General features: G+C 37.3%; 1 protein-coding gene across 7 annotated transcripts; it reads right to left on the minus strand.

Moving 5' to 3' along the window:
* Window positions 1-2,249: 2,249 nt before the first annotated feature.
* On the minus strand, window positions 2,250-27,246 carry SLC35B3 (solute carrier family 35 member B3). 7 transcript variants are annotated; one of them, XM_027654102.1, is made up of 11 exons: window positions 27,109-27,222; window positions 22,499-22,777; window positions 21,018-21,139; window positions 19,229-19,383; window positions 17,687-17,794; window positions 15,374-15,471; window positions 12,515-12,607; window positions 12,011-12,122; window positions 9,076-9,145; window positions 7,706-7,980; window positions 2,250-2,773 (listed from the first exon to the last, which is right to left on the minus strand). In XM_027654102.1, the coding sequence occupies exons 2-10, from the start codon at window positions 22,697-22,699 to the stop codon at window positions 7,830-7,832; spliced, it is 1,110 nt and encodes a 369-aa protein (XP_027509903.1). In that variant the 5' UTR covers window positions 22,700-22,777; window positions 27,109-27,222; the 3' UTR covers window positions 2,250-2,773; window positions 7,706-7,829. The 7 variants fall into 7 exon arrangements, with proteins under 7 accessions (XP_027509903.1, XP_027509902.1, XP_027509899.1 ...); XM_027654101.1 differs by having other exon boundaries at window positions 2,250-3,168; XM_027654098.1 differs by having other exon boundaries at window positions 2,250-6,175.
* Between the last annotated feature and the right edge of the window lie 537 nt (window positions 27,247-27,783).

A 27,783-nucleotide genomic window follows, 5' to 3' on the forward strand; every position in this document is an offset into this window, starting at 1 on the left:
CAGAGACCCATTTCCCCCTCAGCTCTCTTCTGAAGGGGTACTTTTAAACCATAGGTCATTCTTAAAGTCAAGTGGGGCACTTCCAATTCTTAGTACTATCACTGTTCTTCTCATGAGGAACATTAAGCTGGACCCTGACATTCAAAGTAAGGCTCAGATGGGTTTGAATAATTCACCTACCTACCAATTTGAGCGCCTATACTTTCTATAAACAGCCTATAAGGTAACCCACTTACTAGGCATAGCGTGTGGTGCCCTTAATTTTCTATGCAGAGGGCTCTTTACCTAGAATGCATAGTCCTGCAAAAGACTGTGATAGGTCTCATGTAATGAAGCTACCACAAGGGCTTGGAGTTTTTGAAGTCACAGAGAAGCACACAAGGAGGAAGAGCCTCTGTAGTGTGCAGTAAGCAACACCACATTATGTGTGAAACGGGGCCATGGAGTTTTCACAATGCTTCATCACCGAGATACCACTGCTGCGTCATTCCTGTTCCCCTGTTGTGGACAAGGACTTTTCAGAGGTTTGATTATATCCATATTTATGTTAGCACTGAGTACCAGTAGTTACTGTAGTGCTATGGAAACCTAAAAGAGTTCAGGAACTGAGAATGAGGCAAAAATGAAAAAGCAGGAACTGTAGCCTGTCAGGAAAGGTTTATTCTTCTACAAACGGTACCAGTAAATAGAACCTATAAATGTGCCTAAATTCCCAAAGATGATTCTAGTGGCCTACTGATCCACTCACCAATTGTTTCATAGGCTATAACGGAACCTATAACCTTTCTCATGTAATAGCACTGTGTTTGTCCTTCACAGGGAGAACACTCTCTTCCAACTAGATCAAAAATACACCTTCCATTTTCTTATGAATACTAGAGACTTTTGGGATGTCTATGTTCCCTCAAGATGTAGATTGCACAGGACTTAAACACAGATGCTCTTCTTAAAACATGTGCATGGCTTGGCTTGGTAAATCCAGCTTACTGTTAGTGCTACCTAGAAAATACAGTAATAGGCTGAGGACAGAGAGATTTGCTCTATTAACATAGAGCAAAGCTGACATACTGTCAGCATGGAATCAACCAGACTGTGCATGTCCAAAGCCTGCTGTAATGCATCCCTCTCCCATGTCTGACTGGGTGTCACCCAGAACATGTCATCACCCAAGTCTATTTCAGGACAGTTTCCAGCAGAAGCCAAACTTACAACATTCTGTATTCAAAGGTACTGCACTAACAGACATGCAGGGCAGATCTATTTAATGAACTTCCCTTTTACTGCTGCAGTGACAGGTAAACCACAGATTACCACGAGGCAGGCTGTTATCCATGGATAACAGTGGTATTCATTTTGTGTGCGTGTGTGCACGCATGAGTTCCACTGCTGTTGGGATTCAAATGTTTAATCTGACACAGCATCTTTGCTTCAGTTTTCCCTTATAAAAGATTTTTGTATAGATATGCTCATATTAATGCCTGTTACTACAGAACTGTATTTAAATGGAATTTATACTGGGGTTCTGAACAAGTATGAAGGCATCTACCACAATTGTCCACGTTCATGCAAAATGCTGACAACAGGCAGAAAGTAGTGTAGCAACATTTCTGGCAGATACCTGCAGATGGTGCACTAAAACACCAAGCAGCACTGCAAGATCTGTATGCAGAAAATAAAAAGCAACTTTGAGCTCCTTCATGAATACCTTCAAATAGTTCTGTATTGACAGTATCAATTTCATGTACAAGTGTCTTGCATTTGCTCTTAGAGGTTCACATACTCTTGTTTTGCATTGAGCGGCAGTTACCAAATGAAGGTCTCTCTCTCTCCAAGGGAACGTACTCTGATAGTCATTAGTTCAGCAAGAATCACACTATCAGGTGGTGTCAGCATGGCTTTGCCAGCTTCAGCAGAGTTACTATAGCCAACCCAGTGATGCCTTAGGATTTTTTGGAATCTTGGAGAAGCTCCAAAGACAGTATGTACTGTGAAGAACAGGAAGATGAGGGAGAAAGGGGTCTTGGGACCTCTGACTCAATTTCCGGGTAGGTGTGCCAGGGAGGCAGATCTGGGGGAGGGTAGTTCTCGGATCAGACCATAAATTGTGGAACCCCTGGACATGGGGGCACATGCCTTTTTGTACTCCTTGCACCAGAAGGCCTTCATTAAAGATCTGTTCTCTATCTTATCTCTACTAAATTAGCCTGTTTTTTTGCTCCCAATTTTTAAGCAACATCAGAGACGCTTGGTTTATGTTTTAAGTATATTTATTAACACTTTGTAAACAGGAGAAAAAGTGAAAGATACACAGAGATATTAAGATTTACGATCACAGAATGGCTGAGGTTGGAAGGCACCTCTGGAGGCCATATGGTACAACCTCCCCTGCTAAAGCAAAGGCAGTTGCCCAGGACCATGTCCAGAGTTTTTGAATATATCCAATGGTGGAGACTCCACAAGGTCTCTGGCTAACCTCTGCCAGTCATCCTGATAGTAAGAAAGTGGTTCCTGCTGTTCAGAGGAAACCTCCTGTATTTCTGTTTGTGTCCATTGCCTTTGTCCTGTCACTAGGCATCGCTGAGAAGAGCCTGGCTCCATCTCTGCACGCTCTCTTCAGTGTTGATACACATTGATGAGACTCCTCTGAGCTGTCTCTTCTCCAGGATGAACAGACCCAGATGCTCCAGTTCATCATCTTCATGATCCTTTGCTGGACTCTTTCCTGTAGCCCCATCTCTCTCTTGTGGTGGGGAGCCCAGAAGTGCACACAGTACTACAGGCGTAATGAAAATTACAAGGTAAAAACTTTACACTTAAAATACAAGTAAGGGAAAAAAACTTAAGGAAGCATAAAACCGAGAAATCTAGGAAAGAAAACATCTAAATAACCAAAAGTGTAGAGAAGCAATACATTATTATTAAACCTCAAAACCCCAGCAAACTAGCAGAATCCAGGTGTAGAAAAGTGTTAAGTCAGCATTATATTCTAAGCTGAGTATTTGTGGATGAATGTTCTTTATTGCATTAGTCTTTGCTTCTCTACAAGTGAATGGTGAAAAGATACAGACCTGGCATGACACCATTATGCTCAATTCCTCATGTGATGATAGTTCCTCACAGTTTTCCAATGGCAGCAGCTTTTGACCAGCAGCAAGATGCACCAGTCACCTTAAAGTGAAGGATATTACGCTTCTTGTACAACTGCTAATCTCTCTGGTTTGCTTCCATAGCAGTGTTCACAGAAAATAGAACAAATCAACAAGAACATAACAATGCAAAGAAGCTTCAAATAAAATGCAGGAAATCTATTTTATGGCTGTCTTAATTTCCCTTTAAATTACGCTAGTATAGAACAAGGAACAGAAACAATTTAACATCTTTAAAACTGGAGTAAAAGAAAACTGAGCTTACATTGGTACTGCTTTGTTTAAGGTACAGATGGGCTCTGCTGGACTTGGGGTATAGAACAACTGAGGGTGTTAACATCTATTCCTTGCTCACTGCAGATTTACTAAGGCAACTTTGGGCAACTTACCATTTCTACGTCAGTGAAATGGAGACAGGACTTCTCTGCCTCATAGGCAAGACTGAAATTAATCTCTATAAACTGCCTGAACAGTCAGGAGTTTTATATTAAATATTAAAATTAATATAAAGATTTTTAAGCAGGTAAAATGTAAAAGGAAAAAAACCCCCTTCCACTAACAAATTCTGAGCTATTACCTAAACCATATATAAAATCCCTCCAGAAAAAAGTATTAATCCATTTAATTACTTCCTTAACTTGTGAAGTATACTTATTATTTCCTGCCCTCCAGAGTATACATGCAATTTTATACCTCTTTTCAGAACAGTAAACAACTCAAAAAGTTTCCATGACTGAACAAGCAGTGGTCAAACATGAGACAAGGGCTTGTTTCTGCCTGGGAGCATGGGAGGCAGAAAAAAAAGGAAACAATTAAGACACACCAGGTTAGTATGGAAGGCACTTATTAAAGAAAAAAATAGCACTTGCAATAATTTATTTCCTCTTCCTTTAGTTCTCAAAGGCAAGCAAGGGAGAAGAGAGATTTTCTTGCAAGATGGAATGAGGTCAAGGAGTTAACTCATACGTCTACTCATCAAGACCTTTCCAAAAATAACGGAATGTATGAAAGATTTTTTTTCATGGAGAAAAGAGGATTTAAAAGAATCATCCAGATGGCTATGACTGATATGAAACACAAAATATGGAATGTAACCAACCTGCAATAGTATGATGTAAGCCCTTAAATGCAGAAATATAAACCTGAAAAAATGCACAGTGCATCAACAGAGCATGGTAAAAACGGAGTTACCATCCAAAATGAAGAAAGATAAGTAAGGAAGCAAGGAAGACAAGTAGTAATGATGTATGCCTAAGTTTAACTTGAAATGTTTCGTAAGTTCAAAGCACAGGAGTGGTAAAATAAGATTACAAAAACCAGTTTAATGCAGTATCAGAAAATACTGTAGGTTTGGGGGGCAGGGGTGCAAGCTCAGGGCATTAGTTCTCCCATACTTGTATTCACACATAGGTACCTGAATAATTAGCAGTTCTGGTGATACTGACATACTGAATGAAGAAATAATGAAGAAATCCACTACACAGGCAATTACTTTGTTACTGAAGTGTGCTAAATAAATGCAAAAATGTAATGTGAAAGCAACTGCAAATGCATGCTAATTTAGGAAAACAGAGCTCCCTCAGTTTTCCAAAGGAGGCAGAAGTAGAGGGTGTCACAGAGGTAGATTGCTGACATCACTGGAGACCTTGGTCAGAGTTAAATTTTACTATGAACTTCAATGCCATAACTAATTTTTACATCGTAGATTTTTTGTAGAGAGGAGAAAGTTGTGTAGCATAAGAATAAGAAGCAACTATTTCACATTATATTTAGATAATAAATCTAAATAAATCGTCTGGTGAGAGACCTGAATGTTCTTTTCTGTGGTTTCATCATGCCTACTATAAAGAGCACAGGAGGCAATGAGTATAAAATGCAATAGTTATCATGACCAGAAAGGATTAATCAACACCTCAATGTAAGTGCTCTTACACAAAAACAAAAAAAGAATTTACAGTTACTTTGTGGACAAGCCCTTATTCATATTTCAAAACCAACATACGTATACAGTACAGAAGACTCTAAAACAAAATTTTGTGATAAGAACACTTGTAGTTTTGTAAGGTTCTCTTCCTTGCATGCACTATGAAGCTTATTAAAAAAAACCCCACAACCCCACAAACAGCATTTCACTGAAATTAAGGTTTTCTTAATGAAAGCATGAAACTGCACAGACCATGATGGGTGGCAAATTATGAACTACTCTAACTTCTGTGTGCATTTTCTTTACCATACATATTGTTGATTTGCAAGTACTAGACTCACACCTACGAAAATAAAGAGCTGACTCTTAAATTTATGCTATTAACAGTAAACCTATAATATTCACTTCTGTATAAAAATAATTTTAAAGTACATCTGTAAAACAAAACATACATTTCTACAGTTAAGAAAATTAATAAAAAAATAAATCAAAACTTCCCCCAATGTGAGCTTCATTAACTCAGTCTTGTATAAAATAGAGAATAAGTTAAAAGGTGAATTATTGTGAATGCTATGCTCTCCAAAGAGAGAAAATGGAGACAAAACTGGATTATATAAACAGCTTGGAAACCTACTTATGACATTTGAATTCCAGTCGGAAACTTTGCGAGTTACTTCTCATCTATTTAAATAAAACAGATGCCAAATGAATTATATTTACTATGACTTTCTGCATGTATGGTAGCTTTCACATAGTTTGTTTTCCTGAAGTTCAATAAACTTTAGTTAACAGATGGCAGAACTGAGACTGTAAAATTATCTTACCCTCACTGGAAAGAGTAATTTCATATAGTGAAAAGAATACAAGGGAATGTAAGAAATCATAAATATTATGGGGAAAGAAGGGTATCAATCCACTTGACTTGGTCAAATGCACTCTTACACCAAATCTGAAATTGTGACACTTTATCATACCTTACCATAAAACTTTGTCTGTAACATGAAAATGGAAGGTCATGGCAGGCAATCCTTCTCTTTCAAGGTGTATCTGTTCATCAAATTCACATCTCTCTACCTTATCCAGGACACAATCAATCATGCAGCAGCTGGGATTTTAAGAAACAAAATTGTCACATGCAATAAATTCTCCCAACTTGGCAACAGTGGGTTTGTATGGGTTGAAAGGCTTTGGTGACACACCAGAGTAGCTTGAGTGCTGGAGACAGTGCAGTTATGTTAGCACAGCTCTTCACTTATTCATTCCATGTGCTAAGATGGCTATGCTGTTCTGTGTTCTATTCCATAACATACTTAATATAGCACATGCTAGCTACCAATTTAATAAGCAAAATTTAAGGCACATTTTTTGTCTGTGCTTTGATTACAAGCTCCTTGGAACAGATATTCTTCCTAAGTGTCTGAAAAACATTTTGCACACTGAGAATACTTTCATCAACTAGTAGTTTGACAGAGGGCAATCCTGTGAGATATTTCAATTCTTTGTACGTTCTTTCTGACTATATGTTTCTATTACCCAATTTACTTTTGTCTAAGTTGAAAGAACACACACCAAGATGCATCTAAGGAACACAACAAAAAGAAAAACCATGACCACATAAGAACAGTGATTTGCAAGGTGATTGGTATTTTCAAAGTGCTTTGTTAACTATATAAAATGAAAGAGATGGCAAGTCATTCAAAAGCGAGTTAAATATGAAAGTAAGAGAGATAAATGGACTTAGTCTTCCTAAATTCATGGTGAAAAAGACAGACTGGTAGCATTAAAGAAAGAAAATTGTAATCTGTACCCTAATCTTCTTTAACTTCATCAGAAGACCACACAAACACAATACATATTCCAAACACATTAGCAGATGCTGTTACTTTTTACTCCAATATCAAAATTGAAGAATTTCAATTTGATGACACTAATTAAAAGAGAACTTCCATGTCTCTTTACACCACTAAGATACAGAGGGCCATAGGCCACTAAAATTTTTGTATTTCACCACAGAATAAGCAAATAACAGTTTCTTACACCACTGTTTCCATCATGATTTTTTTCACTCTGTGTTCTCACCCTGTTCAGGCCTAAAAGCCCATTCCCCCCTTACTAAAGTATGGGTGTTGACTACAGAAACTCAGTCTCAGTTTTGTTACTCGCAAGCAATAGTCAAAAAGAGCAACACTAAGATTTCCATAAAAATTTCAATTATTACAATAAATACCAAGTTCTGTGATGATCTAAATAATAACTTAAAAAAACCCCAACATTTTTATTTAAAATGTAAAAGAGTGACAACATACCATATTCTAAACCTTCCACCTTTAAAATCGCAATTTGGTCGACCAGTTGGTGATCAGGTTCCATTAAAAATTAATACAGTATTACATTTAAATTACTCCACCTAGACAATTAACAAAGAACCACTAATCTCAGATCAGCCACATGGCCAATATTATTAAAATGCCCAAACTAGTCTTCTACAGCGTCCCACTTGAGTGCAGCTTCTCAGCAGTTTGCCAGGAGCTGCTGTCCTTCATTGCCTGATAAAGCCATCTGACAATGGCCTACAACACCTTTTACGATGAATTCAAGTGCTCTGAAGAAAGGACTCACAAAAGTGTGCATTTACAGCAATCTGCAAGCAGATAATATGCCTTCAGCTCCTTTGGTTTTGATAATGTTCCCTTTGGAAAGTGAATCAGTTGAAGACTGTTCCAACAAAATTGGAAGTCAAAGTCTAGACAAGGCAAAGTCTATACAGTTTGTGACAACGTCCTTGTTTTTCTCTCTTCCACAGTTTTTTTCCAAAGACCATGCACTGAAGGCAGTTTGATTTTATCCATATTCTTACTGTAAACATTAAGAAATATACCAAGGACAACAAGTAAGCCTGACCACACGTACCTAAAGGGGAGGGAGAGGAGGGAAAAAAAGTTACCATTAGCACTTATCTGTAGCAATTACATACCTATATATGTGGATTAAATAAAGCCCCTACATTAAGGAGAGAGGAGTTGAAGAAAAAAACTCCTACAAATCAGTGGGCTCTGAATATCCTTGAATCTTTATTATTACTATCCTTGCACCCTTCTTTTTTCCTGTCCTGGCTGGAAAGCTTATTAAGGTGCATTTATAGTTAAATAATAACTAAACAGTATCTGTTATTTCTCACATGAATAAAATAATCCTGAGGATTTTAGTATGTTTTTCCTTCCTATGGTTATGAGAGTTATACTCTCTATTACTGACCCAAAATATGTTCTTACTCAGTGCCTTATATCCATACTTCCCAATGCAGACACATTTTTCTTTAAGCTCTCCATTATTTTAAGCCTCAAGACTTTTAGCTGGAGTAAATTCCATTTGGGCATTTGGGTGTAAACTTTGTTCTTAAATCTCAAATAAAATTATAGATAGAAATAAAATGGAATATTATTTTGTTTCAAACCAGAAACAATTAGGATCAAAGTAACAACTTAGCTGCATTTTTCAATATAAGCTCTTCCCTGAAACTAAAAAAAGGGAATAAACCCAAGCTCAAAAATCTTGTCATTTAATATCTCAAGATAATAGAAGCTTGCAGTTATTTAAAAAGGTTAGGTAAGAACTCAAATCTGAGCTTATAAAAGCAGAAACAATATCGTAATGGAGAAAATCCCTTTCTTTAGCCAAATCTTCCTCCACAGAGAAAGCAATTTATTAAGTATCATAAGAACTAGAAATTATGTAAGGTTTTTCTTTAAAAAAAAAACCACAATAAAAAATGCCAACACATGGAATAGCTTGTCTTTCAGACCTTTAGAAAAATGGAACTATTTTCTCTAGTATGATTAGTATCAACAAGCCCGTCAAAATTTTCAGCAAATTGCCAACATTCATAGAAGATATGAAATGACAAGCAGTAAACTCTGACTAAAATTACTATTGTTATATTTCCATGATCAAGACACGATTTCTTATAAAATATTTAATAAAGCATTTAAAACTGTAAATACTTACTGTAATGTAAATGGCTTTGCAAAGAACAAAAAAGAAAGCACAATGGTCATTGCTTTTCTTCCTGTTGTTACTGCAGAGGAAAACAAATATTTACCTCTTTAAGAATTCAGTTGCAGCAAAAGAACATAAAATAGGCTTCAGTACTAGCAGGTAACCTCATCACATAATTAAGTGTCTGGCTAAAATGACATCACCCTTGGTGCAAACACACACTGCAAATGTAGTGCTAGAACCCTACACTGCTTGCAAACAAGGACACTGTGACAGAAGTATCACCCCAGTCACACTATCTGCAGCAAAAAAACTTCCAGAATGAAATTTGCTCTTTAATAACTTCATGTTAATCAATTCACAGTCTCTGAAAGCAACAAACAACTCTTGCAATTATCTGATGGTATAAACTAATCTGTTAAAGCTTGGATACAACAAATCTCTTGCCATTTCCACCTCATGTTATTAGAGTTCAGTGGTGTTTTGGGCTCTGTTTTTAAGTGGAATGGGATTATCATCTCATCATTCTTTTGAAATTGCTATAAATTTACCTAACAGTGCAGGGAAATACAATTTTAGTTACAAACCTAAGAGAACAAGGATGTTCTCTTCTGACTTCAATGACTGCATTTGAGGAAGTTTTCCTCAAAACCATTAAGAGATCCTCTTCTACATGTAATCTGATCACTTAAAAAAAAAAATCAAAGTAGTAAGAAGAGTGAAGAACATAATCCTGTTTCCAAAATAGCAGTAACCTCTTTGGTTACTCTCAAATTAACTACAGCTCCAACAATTATTCGAACAATTTCAATGCAAACTGCTATGAACAAGGATACACCAAATTAAGTGCTGGGTAGCATATATAGTTTATCAAAGAAGTTGTAGAAAATGTTTTAAAACAAAGCAGCAATGCAGCCAGGCACACAAGTTTAGCTGCAGAGTTAAAGGGCCTGAGAAGGTGTTATTCTATATGATAGCACAGGATTCTTACTTGAGAAAGACCCCCAGTACAGGGTGCAGTAGGTCTGCACCTAAAGAATAAAATTTTTATTAACAGAAAATACTGTGTTTACCATGAGCTATTTTTTCTATAACATACTGGAAAGTCTTACTTGCTTAAGCAAGATTTGTATAACATCCAAATTAGTTGTACTGCAACATAGTGGCAAAAGTTACCAGTGACTACTGAGGTATATTTCATGCTGCTATGGTTAGTCAAGCAAGTTTTATTCTAACCAACTCTCCTCCATAGACAAATATTTACTTACAAGTATGTTTTATAGGGGAAGAAACAGACTTCACTACTGCTTCATCTGCCCCAACCTCAACTTTTTAATAATTTTAGTAATTTTTACTGATTTTCTTTACATTTTAAGAAATTTATGCACATCAAATAAAATGATTTCCTATTACATGAAAAATTAAAGGAGAATGAAAAAGAAAATTGAGTTTTAATTAGAAAACAGTTTACAGATGAATAATTTAAAAAATGGTTAAATTACTTCAGTTTTACTAATTACAATTATTTCTGTTCTTTCAAATCAGTTATTAATTAAAATATTTATGTAACCATTTCCTTCTAATTTAAGTGCCTTTTCTTCTTTTTCCCAATTAAGTCTGATAATTTCTCATTCTGCTAATAGAAATACAATTTTCATTAAACTCTTTCACCCCACTCCCCCCATGAAGGGGGAGAGCAGATAGGGGGAGGTGGGAGGGACAGTAATGAATGTGGTGTTCATTGTGGCACAATAAACATTTTCACATTGCTACAGGCAAGACAGAAAGGGCTCAAATGTTAGAATTGTCAAGGTCAGGCATAGGAAAACCTGGGAGAGGTTTGCTATTCCACGGCATTTTTAACATTTTTTAGTACAGTGAGACCATTTTTTTTTTAAGAGTTGTTTTATTACATGGACCAACCCTCTCATCTGGGTCAATTTCCAGTCAGGAGACCTACTGAACATTGTTAAAAACAAATGCTGCAGAGGAAATAAGGGATAGGAAATCAGAGCATGCAATCCTCAGGTCAGAAAACAATGTTTTCAACTCCACTACTGTGAGCGAATTAGAGCATCATCCGACAGAAACCAGGGGTTTCTTTTAGTGGTAGAAGTAAGAAAGGAAAGTAGCTACATGGCATCTTGCTACACCTTCCACCCACTAGGCTCTTGTGATTAATGTTTGTAGTTTCATGCACTTAGAAACATCCTTACTTTTCCTTCCAGGTTTCAAATGATACATGTCTTTCCTTACACTTTGCTATATTTTCCTCTGAAGGCAGGCTGAAAGAGTTGGGGTTGTTGAGCCTGGAGAAGAGAAGGCTCTGGGAAGACCTTATAGCAGCCTTCCAATACCTAAGGGGGACCTGCAGGAGAGCTGGAGAAGGACTTTTTACAAAGGCATGTAGTGACAGGACAAGGAGGAATGGCTTTAAACAGAAAGAGAGTAGGTTTAGACTAGATATTAGGAAGAAATTCTTTACTGCCATGTGGCAAGACACAGATTGCCCACAGAAACTGTGTGTTAAAGTTTCTGAAAGTGTTAAAGGCCGGGCTGGATGGGCCTTTTGAGCAAACTGCTCTAGTGGAAGATATGGCAGCGGTTTTGGGCCTAGATGTCCTTTGAAGTTCCTTCTAGCATAAGCCATTCTGTGATTCTATTTCAATGTTTTGGTTTAGAACAGTGGTTTTTGTTTCTGCACTAAAATACAGTGTGGGCTATATGCAAAAGTTTACTTAACAGGCTCTTCGAGGTTGAGACTGTGGCACAAAAAGAACCAGGGAGCTCTCAAACACATTGTACTAGTGCTACAGAAATCAGCCAGCACAAAGAACAGAAAAAAAGCCAGAGCAAGAACAATTCTCAAAAGCTCTGTCCTAAATAATAGAATAGGATTACTTTGTTTTTATACAAAAACAGAAAAGATATCATTTGTTCATACCTGTTACAGCAAGAAGGGCACCAAAGATTTTAATCAAAGCTAGAACAAAGGATATGCCAAAATACCCAGTCAGGGAGAAAAGGAATGCATAACCGTAAGTCTGAACTAGATGCTGCAACAATAAAAAAAGCTGGTTAGGAAAATGTAAAACAAACCCTGAGGTATTGCAAAATGACATAAAAGTACAGACTTTAATCAACTGCTTGAGCAATAATAAGCTGTTTAACAATGCATTCATGCAAAAATCCTCATTTAATTTTAGTTAAATAATGGAAAAATAATAATGAAATTATAAGCTCATAAGTCTGGTCCTGTGATTTTGTTGCTTTTTAAAAATTTACCCTATCTTATACATCAAAGACTGGAAAAACTTCCTTAATATATGAATTATACAAGTTAACCAGTTTACATGATGAAAATAGGACATTAGAGAGAGAAGTGGTGGGATTTTCTAAACCATACAGAAGAAGGTTTTCATAGAGAAAAAGAAATCTTTACACCTACCTTTGAGCAAAATGTTACTGCAGGGCTTAATCCACTAGTGCATGTTAATCCAAATAAAATATATACAAAACCTATTGAATAGGAATACAAAACCTAGAATAGTGTAAGAGAAAATAATTACCAGGTGATACTATACAAAAGGATAAAATTAAATGTTTTCAAATGCTTGGCCCTGCTAATATGCTCAGCTTCTCAGAGCTGAATTTGCAGCCTTTGAAGATATTTTAACTAGGATTTCTATAATAGTTGATGTACAGTGAAAAGTCAGTAATAAATGTTAGACACATTCTTCCTACCCACAACAACATAAAAGAAGTTTGGAAAGCTAGTCAGTTAATAATATCCTGAGGTCAGTGTCAACAGCGGTAAATCCTTCAAGTTCAGGATTTCACAGCCTAAATAAAACTTCACACAACTATTTAGTTTAATAGTCTGAATAACACGTTAAACTTATTTCATTTTCCACTGCTTTTTCGGCACAGTAAAGATCTGTATTACCTTAAAAGTGCAAAGGGTAGCACAGAATCACCATGAACTGCCAGAAGTGTCACATTAGTTTCAGCTGTGTCACTTCCGTTCACATACACAGCACAAATGTATCATGGTTATAGGGCAAAAGATTTTCAAATATGACCAGCTCTGGCCCAGTTCAGCACTCAGAATACTTAGCAAACAGGTAGGCTCTTTACTTTGTCTGCATCCTTATTTAATTCATAGTTTCACAGACCAACAGAAGAATCTTCACCCTATCCTTTCCCACGTTGAGTCAACAGAATTAGAAGCTGGAACCCATCCACACATCCTCCCATGTAGCAGGAGGCAGTCAGCTGTTTGTGCAACATTTAGTAGCCTTTTCTTATGAAAAAAGGAGACAGTAAACAGAACTGTTCTACACAGTTCTACAGAACATGCCTAGAGCATGCTGATTATGGTTTCAAAACTCATTGTCAACAACAGGCCTACTTCTTTTGACATAGGTTTCATCAATTGTTTTTTGCTGGAGTAATCTCAACTATTTGGAAAAATAAATCTATTAAAAATTGCTAGCAATGCCATGAGACAACAGAACACTTATCATTGCTTTACAATAAAGGAGGATGAATACACATCTAAAAGAGCAGACCTGCTTTTATTTGACACTGTTCATATACACAGAAGTCAGTCCCTAGTTCTTCACTTGCCTCTGCATCCAGCTTTTCTCCCAAACTGCCATAAGACCTCCCTTTTCACAACCAGGAATGAGCACCACATTGCTATTTCCTTGTTAGACAGTGTGATGTAAGACAAACAAGACAAAAGTCAGGTATAATCTTCAAGAGCAGCAGTTACTATTCCAGCCACAAGACATCTTTTCTCTTTTCATAATTGCTTAAATCCAGGGCAATTTCCAAATCTGACAATGAAACAGAGATGCTGTGGATGACAGGTTCCTTTACTATTCGATTTTATTTACAGATCACTGTCCATTAAATATAATCTGTGATTCAGATGCAATTTTTACCCTCAGTCTCAAGTAAATGACTTCTAAAATTTTGCTTGTACTTCTGCATTGAATTCTGTAAACAAAATCCTGGAGTGTAATCTCTAAGCCTCAAGCAAATAAAACTTTTATATCCTTAATCATTACATTCATCCTCTATTAGTAGTATGAGTATACAATACGAGGACCAATATCTGTCAGACTGATGCAGAATAAAAGCAAAGTTTTTATTTAACTGGAGTTTCATAGGTAAGGTAGCAACAACTGTCAGATGACTGCTGGGAAGATGCAAAGTAGGCAAGAAAAGTTACAGATTGTACTTTAGTTTGGATTTTGGAGATGACAGCTATAGAAAGCTGCACTGGGTCATGTAAGGTCCATGTAGCTAAAATCTCTGCCTTCAGCAGCAGCCAACAGTGAATACTAAAAAAAAGTACAAAAATAAAAACAAGAATACAGTGACACTTTTAGGTGCATATTCTTCCACTTTTCAGACACTTGTAGCTCAAATGTCTTGAGCCATCCTAAATCACTTTCAGCCCTAAACGAAGATTCCTTTTACCTTCTTCTCCATTTCTCAAGCTACATTCATAATGAGAAACTAGATCTTCTAGTTAAATGTCAAATAATGTGCCAAATATGGAAAACAAATTCCAGTAACTTTTTACTTGTGGCATATTCAAATCATGCCTGTTATAATAAAAAATTTACTTGTATTTACTCAACTTCACAGAAAAAATATGCCAAATTCAAACATAAGTTTTGTCTAAAAAGGAAAATAACCTCAGATCACACGAACAGATAATCCATATTCCAAGTAAGTATATAAAAAATGTTAAGCAAGACTTTTGCAAAATTATGTATTTCACTGAATCAGGAACACACATATTCATCCATTCTGAAAGTCAGAGTTTTACAGATTTCAAAAGATGCAAAAAAGGCTGCCTCTCAAGTGCTAGCACACTCTAGAATTGGAAGTCTAGTAAGTGAGAAAAGCAATGTGTTCCATATAACACGTGCTCAACTATACCAGAAGGACAGTATATATTTTTCAGAGATTATGCACATGATCATAGAGAAAACACTGCGTTGATTTCAGGCCTGCAGGGTAGACAAAGGAATTGTTGCCAGAAATGAGTGTTTCTGTAGCTGCAAGATACATTTCTGCACACAGAAAGCAGCAGCCTTGAAAGGTTGAAAAACAAAACAAAAAAGCAGCAAAAGTCCCCAAAGAAACAAGCAGAAAACTCCAAGAGTAGTACACCAAGAGCTTTTTCTTTCATAAGCAAGAGAAAAGCATATTAAATTTCATATTTTGTCATTGTAGGCCTTGTCTATGATAGATCATATTGTTTTAAAATTGCAAATCTGGTATTTACCATTTCTGAATTAGAACCATTGTGCAACTTCATAGCTTTTTCCTGTACATTTCCTATAACTGCATCTGCGCAGAGGGCAAGGGATATTAGGATCACACCTAATATAAGAAAACAAACAAACAAACAAAAACTTGTTCAGAATATTTATCAGCAGAGTAGCAGCAAAAACCACTCTGTACTTACCCTGAAAAAAAATAACTCAGGAGTAGAAAAATAATAATAACTCCCTTCTATAACATATTCTAAATGCCAGCAAAAATATTTCATTACACCAGTACAAAGCAGTGCCCACCTCCACTCCCTCCACTAGTTAACCCCTGAGCAGTGTGTGTCTCTAAGCTTCATGGGAACATCTGGCCACTGCTATAAAGAAGCCAGCTGTAGTTTTTGTAGTAACAATAGTGAAAGAGTGTCAATTGCATTTAGTTAGGTATCTTTAATGAAGATAAATAACCAGAAAACATATTCTTTTTCAGTAGTTAATCCCATACTATTTTTTTTCCTGACAAAGGCAAATAGAAACTTTATATGTAATGGTAAAACAAATACAAGGGGATTCATAGTGGAAATCTCTAATTACTGAAACATTAATTTAAAAAAAACCACTCTTCGGCTACAAACCCCATGGTTTTAGGTTACCATATATGCTCACAACAAAGTCACTACACAGTCAATAATGTAATCAGCTTTCCAATAACAAAAATAACCCTTTATCCATGTCAGTCACAATTCATTTCTCAACCTCCAAACTCCCATTCTTTCATGACTGTTGTATTTAATGATCCACACACGTTGAAATATCACTTTTTCTAAGTATACATTACAGAAGATATTAATCATCAAAATCATATTTACTGTCTGCTCTAGTCTTGGTTCTTTAAAAGATCATGTCAGGCAAGAATCAGGAGTGTAAGACCAGAAACAAGCAGGGTTATATTTTCTTAATATGATGTTCTTACAATAAGAGGTCTCAAAATAGGCATTCAGATGAAGTATAAGCTCCCAATAGAGAAAAAAAAAAATCATAGTTCCTAGGATTTTCAGAATTGTAAGATTTAACATTTTTAAGACACATGAAGTTTAAGGTGGCATTTCCTTGGCAAACATCTGAATATATGAGAACTTCTAAAACCAGCATTTTTGTTTTGGGAACCATTTCCTTTCCATGCTACACTCTCTCTGTCTCCTCATCATTGAAAGTTATCAGACCTCGGAAAAGGTGGGACTCAATGGAAAACCCATGATAACATGAATAACATTGTTTATGCTAAAGATATAGATATCTCATCTGCATGGATTCAGCTCTGGTCCAAAGATACAGTAAGACTCCAGCTCAGCAACAGCCTTGCTGCAGGTCACTTCTGTAAAGTGACAGAGCATGTCTCATCTCTGTTCTCCATCATCCTTGTTCCAGCAGTGCTTAAGGGCCCAGGCACACCACTGGACAAATGCATGGGTTCAGGACTGGACTGAGATGAAAAGGTTACCTGGAATCTGAAGCGCAAGTGTGCACAGGGAGGAGAAATGTGGGGACAAGACAAATGTAAATCTTATGTCCTTACACAGTTTGGAGTGTAAGGAGAACTGTTCCATTCATTGTGGTAGCGCTGCACCTGCTGAGCAGCAGCAGCAGGAAAACCACAAACGAGACCAGCAATGTTATAGTGCACGTAAAGCATGAGTAAAAATAATTCGAAAACCTGGTCCTAAATCAGTTCTGAAAGAAACCCACATGGAAACAGTTCTAAATAAATCAGAAGAATGAACTCAGGAATTGCCATTTGAGAAAGAAATTCAACTAAGCTTTTAAATCCAAGCAGGTTAAAATCTTCCCTTTGCTTCTTTTAGACAGTATAAAAAACTCAGAAGGTGGGCACTCCACCTAAAAATTACAGCAAAATTGAGTGAGATTGTCAATTAATATAAAGTAAATGGTTCTGAAATGGAAAAAGACTTAAAAGCTTAACTAGAAAAGACAACTAATCATTTGAAGTTTTAAAATAGTCCAACTGAATTTTATCATACTCATTTTAACATATTTACTGGGGTAATTATTTCTTGAGAACATGCATGAGACATTTCAAACAAAAGGGTGGGATTTCCAGAAATTTCAGAAACCTAAAAACTTAACACTTGGAATAAAGGTCTCTTCTGTTACAGACAGGAGTTCTGCTAGTGCAAAGTTACAATGAAACTAGCAATTTCTGTACAATACCCGAAGGCACTCCACCAAGAACTCAAACTTCCACGGAATGCTTATTGTAGGAAAAAAACAAGCACTTTCCTAAACTCTAAAATATAATATATCTTTACCTGTCAAGTTGAAGTTTGGTGCAACTGTGCTGTCAGCTAAAGTAAACCATATTAATCCAAGACTCATACATAGGGCAGCAGACACATCTACAATGTTATAACGTTTTCCTACAAAAGCAATACAAACAGCATGAATGGACTGTTAGCACTCTCAGAATTTCACATTTATCCTGTTCAACAGACTAGAAGGCAAAGGAAACACTGTTCCAACTCTTTTACTTAAACACAGGACTTAATGCTCTGGTCTTGAATGGAATTAGTTTCTTCTACAACAGCAGTTCCTAACATGGAGGAGGATCCTAACAGGTAGTATCCAATGCTTTTGGTCAGTTTTGGTTTGACTCCTAAAGCATGTCCTCCCCAGCAAAGCATTCTCTTAGCAACTTCAGGACAGCTTAGATGTTTTCTTCATACTTTCCCCTCATGCAAGACATTTCAGTTGTCTTTTCTGGTACTTCTAGAACCCTACACTGTCTTTTAGTTTGGGAAAGACAAGATCTGGAGGGAGATGGCAAAAGAGAGTAAGGAAATAAAAGGCAGGAGTTAGCATATCTTGTTTGAAATATTATATTCTTTTCCCAGAAGCTGTAGTTTCAGTATGAGCTTCCAAGAGAACTTTTTTGAACTGATTTCTTTTTTCACAATAAAATTAAAAAAATAAAATCAAAGCTTCTGAGAATATAATACTACTACAACACAATATAAAGTTTCAAAAAGCTTTAAGGGAATACCAGTCATTTTGCATTAAAATGATACAAAATTCTTCCTAATAAAATGTAAATACTGTGTGTGCATGTGCATATGTAAAGTTGCAACCTTCTCTGAAAATTTGGCTTTGCAACCAGAAGGCCAAAATTAACTACAGAAACAGAAATACAGCATTCTAGATATTGTTCCATAATACTTGCCCATGTGGAGCTTTACTCACTGAATCTTTGTGCACTGAACAAACAAACTTTTATAATTTATTTGTCTTCTAAATCCAGAAATACTGAAGTATATTTATTCACATAACTATAACCTTTATCTGCTTTTCTCCAGATCTCTTTTTCTCTTCTTGGAATATGAACTATGACTTTAGGACTAGTCAAAGACATACAAAACCAGGTGTATTTCTGATAAACATTCAATCAAAATTTAGGAATTTTTATTAGGAATTTAGGGATTAAGATTTACAAACAAGAAGAGTAAGGGATTTCTTCACAAATCATGGTTGGATTTCTTTTCCATTTCAGGTTCTCCATTTCAGTATTGAAGCTATTTCATACATGATGTGATTTGGTTTATAAAACAAACTTAAATTTCTTAAAAATTAAGAAAGCTTGTGTAAAAATGAAGTTTTGCAAGTGAGCTGTAGAACGGTTTTCCCCCACATTTTCTGTTCATCCAATTATATTTTCTGAGAAGATGCTTCAGAAATTCTCATTTTCCCCCCATAGAAAAAATAGTACCAGTGCAATTTAACAAAGTACAGGTTTCCATATATAATTGCCTCCCAAAGAAACAATAAAAATTTCACCTAAAAGCAAGACTAACACTTACCTTGTATAAAAACCCCGCCTATCATAACTGGAATGAGCTTACAGCACTTGAAGATGACTTGAGTAGGGTAATTCAGATATCCTAAAGAGGTATTTGACAAACCCATAGTTCCCACTGTCAAAAACGCTATTATCATGTAGGTTTTGCCAGGAATTCTACAAAATATAAACACACGAATCTTGGTATTGCAGACTCATCTGGAGATTTAGTTTGGAAAATTTAGATAAAGAAATATGTTTGTAATACAGCTTCAACATCTTTCTCACTGAATTTCAATCCATAACAGAAATTTTAAAATGTACATAAATGTCTGATTTCATATTTCATTTCTTACAGTTACTGTGAATAAACAGCAATCAAATACAAAACAATAAAAACTTCATGGTTCATGAAGTATTCAAGTAGTAATTCTTTAACCTCCTTTGGAGAAGGTATATTGTTTACACACAAATCAAGACAAAGGCTTCAGGTTATTTGTCAAGGGAAATACAGAAGATTGGTAAACCAAGATATCCTGTCCTTTCAGGTCACTGTGCCAGTTTCTTTGGTGACATTTTCACATGAACCTTGACACTTTTAAAATGACAAAAGTTGAAAAAAGTACCACTGTTTTACGAAACTCAGCAAAACTAAGAGAGCAGTGATTCAGCTACCGTGAACAGAGGGGTTCGTTGAACATTTTCAGATATTTTGTTCACAATTTTATGAAATTATCACCTGACAACAGATGATCCAACAGTAATTTTTAGCAATCGCTGTGCTCACTTTGTGATATTTTACAGTTATCGATGAACATATGTTCAGCTTTTTCTTATGCATACTCAGAGCCACATTAAGCAACATAAGGAGTTGTATTGCTGTAATCCTGTCTTATCCATAACTCATTATGTGATGCAGACATACTCTGAGGCATGCAAGAAAAATTTAAAATTTAACAGATTTCTGCATGCCTACAAGAAGATGGTTAGGTGCTAGAAAATAAAATGTACAATATATTTAAGATCTATATTTCCAACACAACTTACTTAAAGAGTCATGCTCTGAAGCATTATCAATTATTTGATAATAAAAGCCCTAAATACTAGTAACAGAACACCCAAAAGGGAACTGTGCAATATTATCTGATGTATCTCAAGAAGTCAAATAACCTGAAATATAAGCTGTCAGTGTTTAAAATAAAAGGAATAGTTTATTGAAGTTATGTTGTTTGGATACAATGGAATTCTATAACCTAAAATCAGTTTTTGCAAAATAATCCAAGATTGACTATGGGTAAGGAAAACTAGTTATGCTCTACTAGGATACAAGGCAATTTTAAAATTCATGTACACCATGACAGCCTCTGTTCAGCTCTCCAGAGGGTCTCAATATACAGTTTGCAGAGGCTGTAGCTGGATATGGAGCCACACTGAGGCAGAAAAAACTATCCCATTTCCATAGGATTCAAACCAACAGAAACTTCCTTGGTCAACTGCAGTGAAAACACAGAAGAGTTTTGTGGCAGGGTGTTATGAGTGCTATCTTAAATGAAAAACACAAAACCTCAGCATATCCTTTGAAGCAAATCTACCCAAATGACAATAGAGTGAACAAAACTACTTTCAGGTCTGAAATCTAAGTGGGTGCTTATAAAACATTTTCTAACATTATCCAGAAAATTCACTTTTATGGAACTGCTAACCAATGCCTCACACTACTCACATTCAAACAACAGAAGTTAAATTTAGTATAAATGTAAAATGATTCTAACTTGATGGACAATGGGTAAAATGCTTGGAAAAACACATACCTTCTCCTTTTGTCCTGAATCAACTGCAATTCTATTAGTCCAAAAATGGAATAAAATCCAAATTGCACTAAAGTGAGGTACCAACCAAAAGGTTTAAAACCTTCCACTGAAAATATCAATTCCTATAAAAACAAAAACCCACCAAGGTCATGTACATACACCAAAATATTGACTTGACAAATAATCAACAGATCTTTTTCCTTCACATACATGCAAATCCAGCCTTTGCAGCTGCTCAAATTCACCTGCCACATGTAACTTGCAAGTAGTGGAAAAGACAATTTAAGTTTCCAAAATTCATGAAGATAATTTACTGCTGGTGTAAATACACTGAAATTAATGGATCAATTCATCACGGGATTACATCTGATCCATTAATATTTATATAAAATTATAGATGGCTTCCTGTCTGCTTTTCTCGGTTTTTTTTTTTTTTTTTTTTTTTTTAGTTCATTTACATCAGTAGAAGACTTTGTTTTTATCTGTTTTTATTCCGAATTTATAAATATCTTGTGATAAGTTAAACACAAACTTTCTCTAACAAACATACTTACTGATGTAATTTTCAGCTCCTAGGAATACACACCTAATATTTTGAGTGCCTATATCAAATAGCACTTGTGAGTTTATAAATTTGCAGGCTGTAGGAACATTTTAAACCAGAGCAATCCATTGTGGAAAAATACATGCACTGCATAAAGATTTTTGTAGATGTGTCAGCTATAGAAACAAAAGGCTACCTAATATTTTCCTTTTTGAGATTCTGCTTTCAATTACTGATAATATTGTCTAACTCTCTTAAAGAAACTTTACATTAAAAATATAAACTTTGTATATATTTATATATATATTTTATATATATTATATTTTTATATATTATATATTTAAATATTTATATTTAGCTGCTTTTGAAAACTGCATTGGAAAGAGGGTGATTTTTAATTATCAACTTCTAAAATCACTGCTTTATGGAGAATGCTCGATGAACTCAATAATAATTAAAAAAAAAAGGAACAGAAATGTAGCTGTTCAAGATAAAGGAGAAAAGGTTAACAGAAAGATAAATGTTTAACTAAAATTGCATAAACATTATGCTTCCGCTTAAGAAACTACCACAGTACATTTCAGCTCTGTCCTGAGAGCAGAGAGAAAAATAAGAGAACTATAACTCTACAGCACTCATGGAACTTTTGAGAGCTCTAAAGGTTTCAACGCCAATGAAGACTTAGGTCTATCTTGCACATGGGAGTAAAAGATCAAGTTAAGAAAGTCCAAGTGATCTAAACCTTTTAGGCACATGGGCTATAATGGAAACTCACATTATATAGTTACTTGATGCTCTTGAATACTGAAAGCTTGACTTTGCAATAATATCTAGGTTAAACATCTATACATATTAAAATACATACTATATTATTATGGTATTGAAAAAAAATAGGGGTAGGAGGAATTGGCCTAAGACATGAGTACATAGCATTTACCTGTAAATATCCATAGATTAGATAAAACATAAAAACTCCAGAAACACAGATGAAAAATTGAGTAGGTTTGCTAAATTTGCTGAGATTCATGCCGAGAACGACAACATCATCTACCGATTTGATATGAGGAGACATAGTTTGAGATTTGGAAGGTACACTGATGGAAATGTATTTTCTTGATGAAGTGAATTTCAGATCCATGGTTCCTGGCTCTCTGCATTCGGTGCTATTGTTATCCTCTTTCTGCTTTTCTCTTTCTGTGTGTCTTCTGCCTGAAAGCTGAAAGAAATGCTAAAGTCAGATAAGACATAACATACAGCCCTTTGACAATAGTAAATGAATGTGACATTTATAGAGTAAATATAAAGGTTTCAGAGTTTTGCTGGATTGTTTCCATTCATAAATTTTTTTTATCTCTTCTGATGTCCAAAGTTAACATCAGTTACTCTGTTAACACCAAAGTTAACACCAGAGGCCAACAACACTTTACAGGTAAGTAGTATTCCTGCACTCTACAAAGCAAACAAACCAATGACTCAACCCCAAAACATCAGCAACAGAAAACCAACTTCAGTTTCACAGTAGCTTTAAGTAGTCCTTTTATGCCAGTACTCACAGGAGTGACTGCTTGGCAGAGAAGTGATCCCCACGATGAACTCACAATGAAAGAACTGGTTTGAAGCATTGTGTTTCTGTCTACTATGCTTCATTTTCACAGCAAAACATACCAGACTACACCATTACATGGCAAGCCTTGCTAAAAATGACAGATTTGAGCCTATGACTAATTAAAAGTGTTGAAGTGGAAGAAGTTACCCCCTCCCCCCCCAATTCTCACATTTATTCACTGTTTCTTGCAACTTCTGCAGAAAAGAACGTGGAGATGAAAACAAGCAGACTGAAAAGCCAGTCTCAGAAATGCAACTTTTTATTTGATGAGGTTTATGGTATGGCAATCCCTTCAATATTTATCACATACAGCTCTTGCCATATGTAACAGAAAACAAAACTGGATGACTGAATCCCATACAAGGAATTTCGACTGAGATGCAAATAATTCTATTCTCCAGATCAGCAGAGACTTTTTTTGTTTGAGGCTTTTTTTCCTTTTGACCCTCAAGATAAACACAGTGATCAGCCAATTGTCCCAAGACTTTTAAGTGTTGGTCAGCATCTAGCTCAGTGAGGAGTCAGTAATTAAACTCTGTCTCAACTATTAAGTGGTTTGTTTTCCCCAGTTCAAGAATAATTCTCATCACACATGTATAAACAATGCTTTTCTCACCGTTTCTAAATAGAAATTGTGCTAGCATATTATCACAAGATCATGCAATAAATGTAGTCTGAAGCAATGCTGGCAATTTATTATACAATATATTATACAAGAAACTACAATCTTAGCTGAAAAATTAAGGATTAGTATAAAACTTGCAATGTTCTTATGTTTCCTTTTTTTCATACAACCTACTATCAGGCTGGAACAAGATTCCCACTAGAGTTCTGAAAGAACAGCTTGGGGAGTATAACAGGGGTTTAGGAACCACAATAATTATTTGTGCTTAAATTCATAGCTCTTCAGTCGAAGACCAAAAGTGAGAGGTAGGAAGTTTACCCTTGTGGATTGTTAGCTTATACTAAAATGAGGTGGCCATAAAAAAAAAAAAAAAGAAAAAGTTTAAGTAGGCTATTTTTAGTAAAAACAGAAAAGTACCAATGTCAGGCAATGTGGCATGAATGAGCCTTCATGTATAATATCACAGAGTTCTGATCACCCTCAAAGACAGACTGAAAGAACAATTGAAAAAAAAGGTTATCAGGATGGAGGAACAGATTGCCTGTCTTAGGAACTGAAATAAGACGAAAGAGTTACTTGTCTAGCCTAGCAAAACCCTGATGAAAAGAAAACAGACTTTCTTTCAATAAAATTATCAAGGGATTACCATGAAGAAGAAAAAAATAACTCTAATTTTAAGGACAGAAGAATGAGAGCAAATGGGCATACAGATCATGAACGAACCCCAAACTACCTTTCCATCTCTAGACTATCTGCATTCTAGAGCAGCCTAAAAATGAAAGAAGGAACAACTGAACTGTTTGTTAAAGTGAAGCTTAAGAAAGCAATTATATATAGCTGTTGAGACTGGGCATAATGACTGAGCAGCCCTCTTTAATCTCATGTTTATGGCATCCCACCACTACGGAAAGTAGAGTAGAGGTGCCTGTAGAAGATACTTGGTGATCCTACTTGATCAGTAAATCTAGGACATGAAATACTACTCTCCCCAAACAATTGCAGGCAAAGTTAGAACTTCCAAGTTCAAGCCCAAAGAGCAATTTTCCATGAAGGAAACTAACACAGTTAAAAACCTATCCACTGTTGGCATCTCAGTTCAACTTTTATTTTTGTTGATGTCTGTTCAGATCTTTTCTGTCCAGTGTACACTTCCTCTTGATAGTCACACTTTCTCAGCAGGAACAAGAGCTGCAGAAGTAATATGAGCCTCATTTTTCACCTAAATTAAAACTGAGTATGACATACGCCCAGGACAAGACACAGCCATGTACTGTCATGGGTGCTTCATGAACCCAAAAATTGAGTGAATTGTGTAATGCATATTTTTATACCTACACTTTTCACTCTGGCTACTAATCTAAATATTATTTGTGTTACCATAAGAAGTAGAAGGAAGAAGAAACAACAAGTGTATTTATGTATTGTGTCTGGCTGAGATGGAGAGAATTTTTTTCAGAACAGCTTGCATGGTGCTGTGTTTCAGACTTGTCACCAAAATGATGCTGATAACACAGTAATGTTTTGGCAAGCAGGAGAGGGGGTACAACCAGATATATGACCTGAACTAACCAGAGATATTGCAGGCTATAAATCCTCATGCCTGGCAATGAAAAGCGAGAGGAGAGGGTTCAGGGAGGTTAGCCAGCTTTTGCTCAGGAACTGAACGGGTATTGATCTACCTGTGGAAGAAGTGATTGCCTTTACATCACCTGTTTTGTTTTGCATCTCTTTTTCCATTTTTCCTCCCCTTCTTAAACAATTTTTCTCTCAACCCATACATTTTCTTTTCTACTCTTCCTTTCCTCTTCCCCCATCCCTCTGAGGTTAGTGGGGAAAGTGAGCAAGTGGCTGTGTAGTGCTTAGCTGCCTACTGGAATTAATCCACACAATTAACACAATCTTTTCAATTTTCAACTATTTATATTCAACATATTTCCTCAGGAATGCCATCAGATTTTACAATCTGTTCATTTAATTTCTTGCAGATGACTGAGTCTATTATCAAAGTAGTAAGAAACAACACTGATTGCTCTAGTCACGCCCATGGCCATCCATAAAACAATGATACACAGTAATTGTTTTTCTCTACATCCTTCAAAAAACATTTCAAGGAACATTATTTAACAGCTGAAAAAACTCTAAATGTATGTATCCATTTGCAACACCCTCCACCAAGTAATTTCATTATCAACAGTGACAGAACTCTTCTGAAGTTCACTGTGACTTCTCAAACTGTTACTATTCTAAGTATGAAAAATGTTATTCATCCTTCTCTTGCTAAAATCCCTCAAGCAACTAATTCACGTCTTGAACGAAGCTGCAGCAAAAATCTGTTGTATGAAAAGTCGAGTGGCTTAAGAGCTGTCCCAATGTGCATAAAATACCAAATTCCCTCTTTTGTTTTTCCTCCTGCGTGTAAAAATGTAAACAACACATTCTTTAAATCAATGACTTTGTTTTGTCCCGTCTAAAAAAACTCCCCTGCAGAGCAATATTTGCAACCTTGCACGCAGAACAGTAATTTTTAAGCAAAAAAGAAACAAATGACCAAGTGACTAGACAGGAAAGTTTTCTCTGGCCTCCAAAAAGTTAACTTTTACCAAACATGGAAAAGACATTATGGAGGGCCTGGGGCTTTTTTTTTTTTTTTCCACCTTGAAGAACATCAATTGAAAACATAATTTTGGCAGAACCTAGCATCTCAGCACACCCAGAAAAACTGCCCGCCCGGGCCACGCAAGGCAAGTTCCACGTCGGCCCTGGCCACGATCCATTTCCTCCGGAAACACTACCAGAAATGCTTGGTGGCAGGACAGCAGCTGAGGGATGCTCCGGGTAACAGGGACGGAAACGCACATCTGTGAGGAAACCTGAAGGGATACTTTGCTCCACGGTATCCGCCTCCTGCCCCGGAGGCAGAAGAGGGAAGAGAGACAAGGTCCACGACGATCCCTGAAGCTTCCTCCCTCCGCCCACCGAGCTGCCGGGGGCTGTCCCACGCCAGGTGCAGCCCCGCCCGAGCATCTGCTAGCTGTCCCGGACAGGGCTACCAGGGAGGCTCTCCAGCCGCCACAGGCCGCCCTTCCCCCAGGAAAGGAACCATCCCGCTGCCCGCGGACGCCGCCGCCGCCGCCTCGGACCGGCCAAATCCCTCCCGTCGGCCACAGCCTCCAGCTCCTGCCCCCACTCCCGGCGCCCCTCACCGTCGCGCCCATGGCCCCCTGATGCCAGGTGACGCTTCCCAGGAAGCGACCCCCGCCTCCTTCCCGCTAGCCCCTCGTCCCTGAGGGAGGAAGGAGCGGTCCCGCCCCCGTACCTGTCCGACAGGCGAGGAGAGGCGAGGAGGGGCAGGGCGGCCCCGGCCGGCCGCCTCCCGCCGCTGCCAGCCCGTGCCGCCCTCCCTCCCGCCGGGATCGCTCCCTGCTCCAGCCCCGCGCGCCGCCGGAAGTGGCCACGGGAATGCGCCAGGGGCCGGCGAGAGAGGCGAGCGCATCGAGACAACGCTGCTCGCTCGCTCGGCGTTCTGCTACCCGGCCTGGGGCGGGAGGCGGTGGCGCCCCCTCAGCTCCTATGCAGAGACCGCCCACTGCGAGGGAGGGGCGGGGCCCGGCGGGGCTCCGGATCCCGGCTGTCGGCGGCTGCTCGTGGGGGGATTCTTGGCGTGTCCCTCGGGACCGGCGGGGATCATAGAATCACAGACTGGTCAGGGTTGGAAGGGACCTCTGGAAATCATCCTGTTCAATCCCCCCGCCAAGGCAGGGTCATCTAGAGCAAGTGACACAGAAACGTGTCCTGGTGGGTTTGGAATGTCTCCGGAGAGGGAGACTCACGACCTCCCTGGGCAGCCTGTTCCAGTGCTCTGCCACCCTCAGCATAAAGAAGTTCTTCCTCGTGTTGAGGTGGAACTTCTTGTGGTTCAGTTTATGGCCATTGCTCCTCATCCTGTTGCTGGGCATCACTGAAAAGAGTCTGGCACCATCCTCTTGACACC

The sequence above is a fragment of the Corapipo altera genome, unplaced genomic scaffold (assembly GCF_003945725.1).
Source record: "Corapipo altera isolate COAL_440 unplaced genomic scaffold, ASM394572v1 60, whole genome shotgun sequence".
NCBI classification, from domain to species: Eukaryota; Metazoa; Chordata; class Aves; order Passeriformes; family Pipridae; genus Corapipo; species Corapipo altera.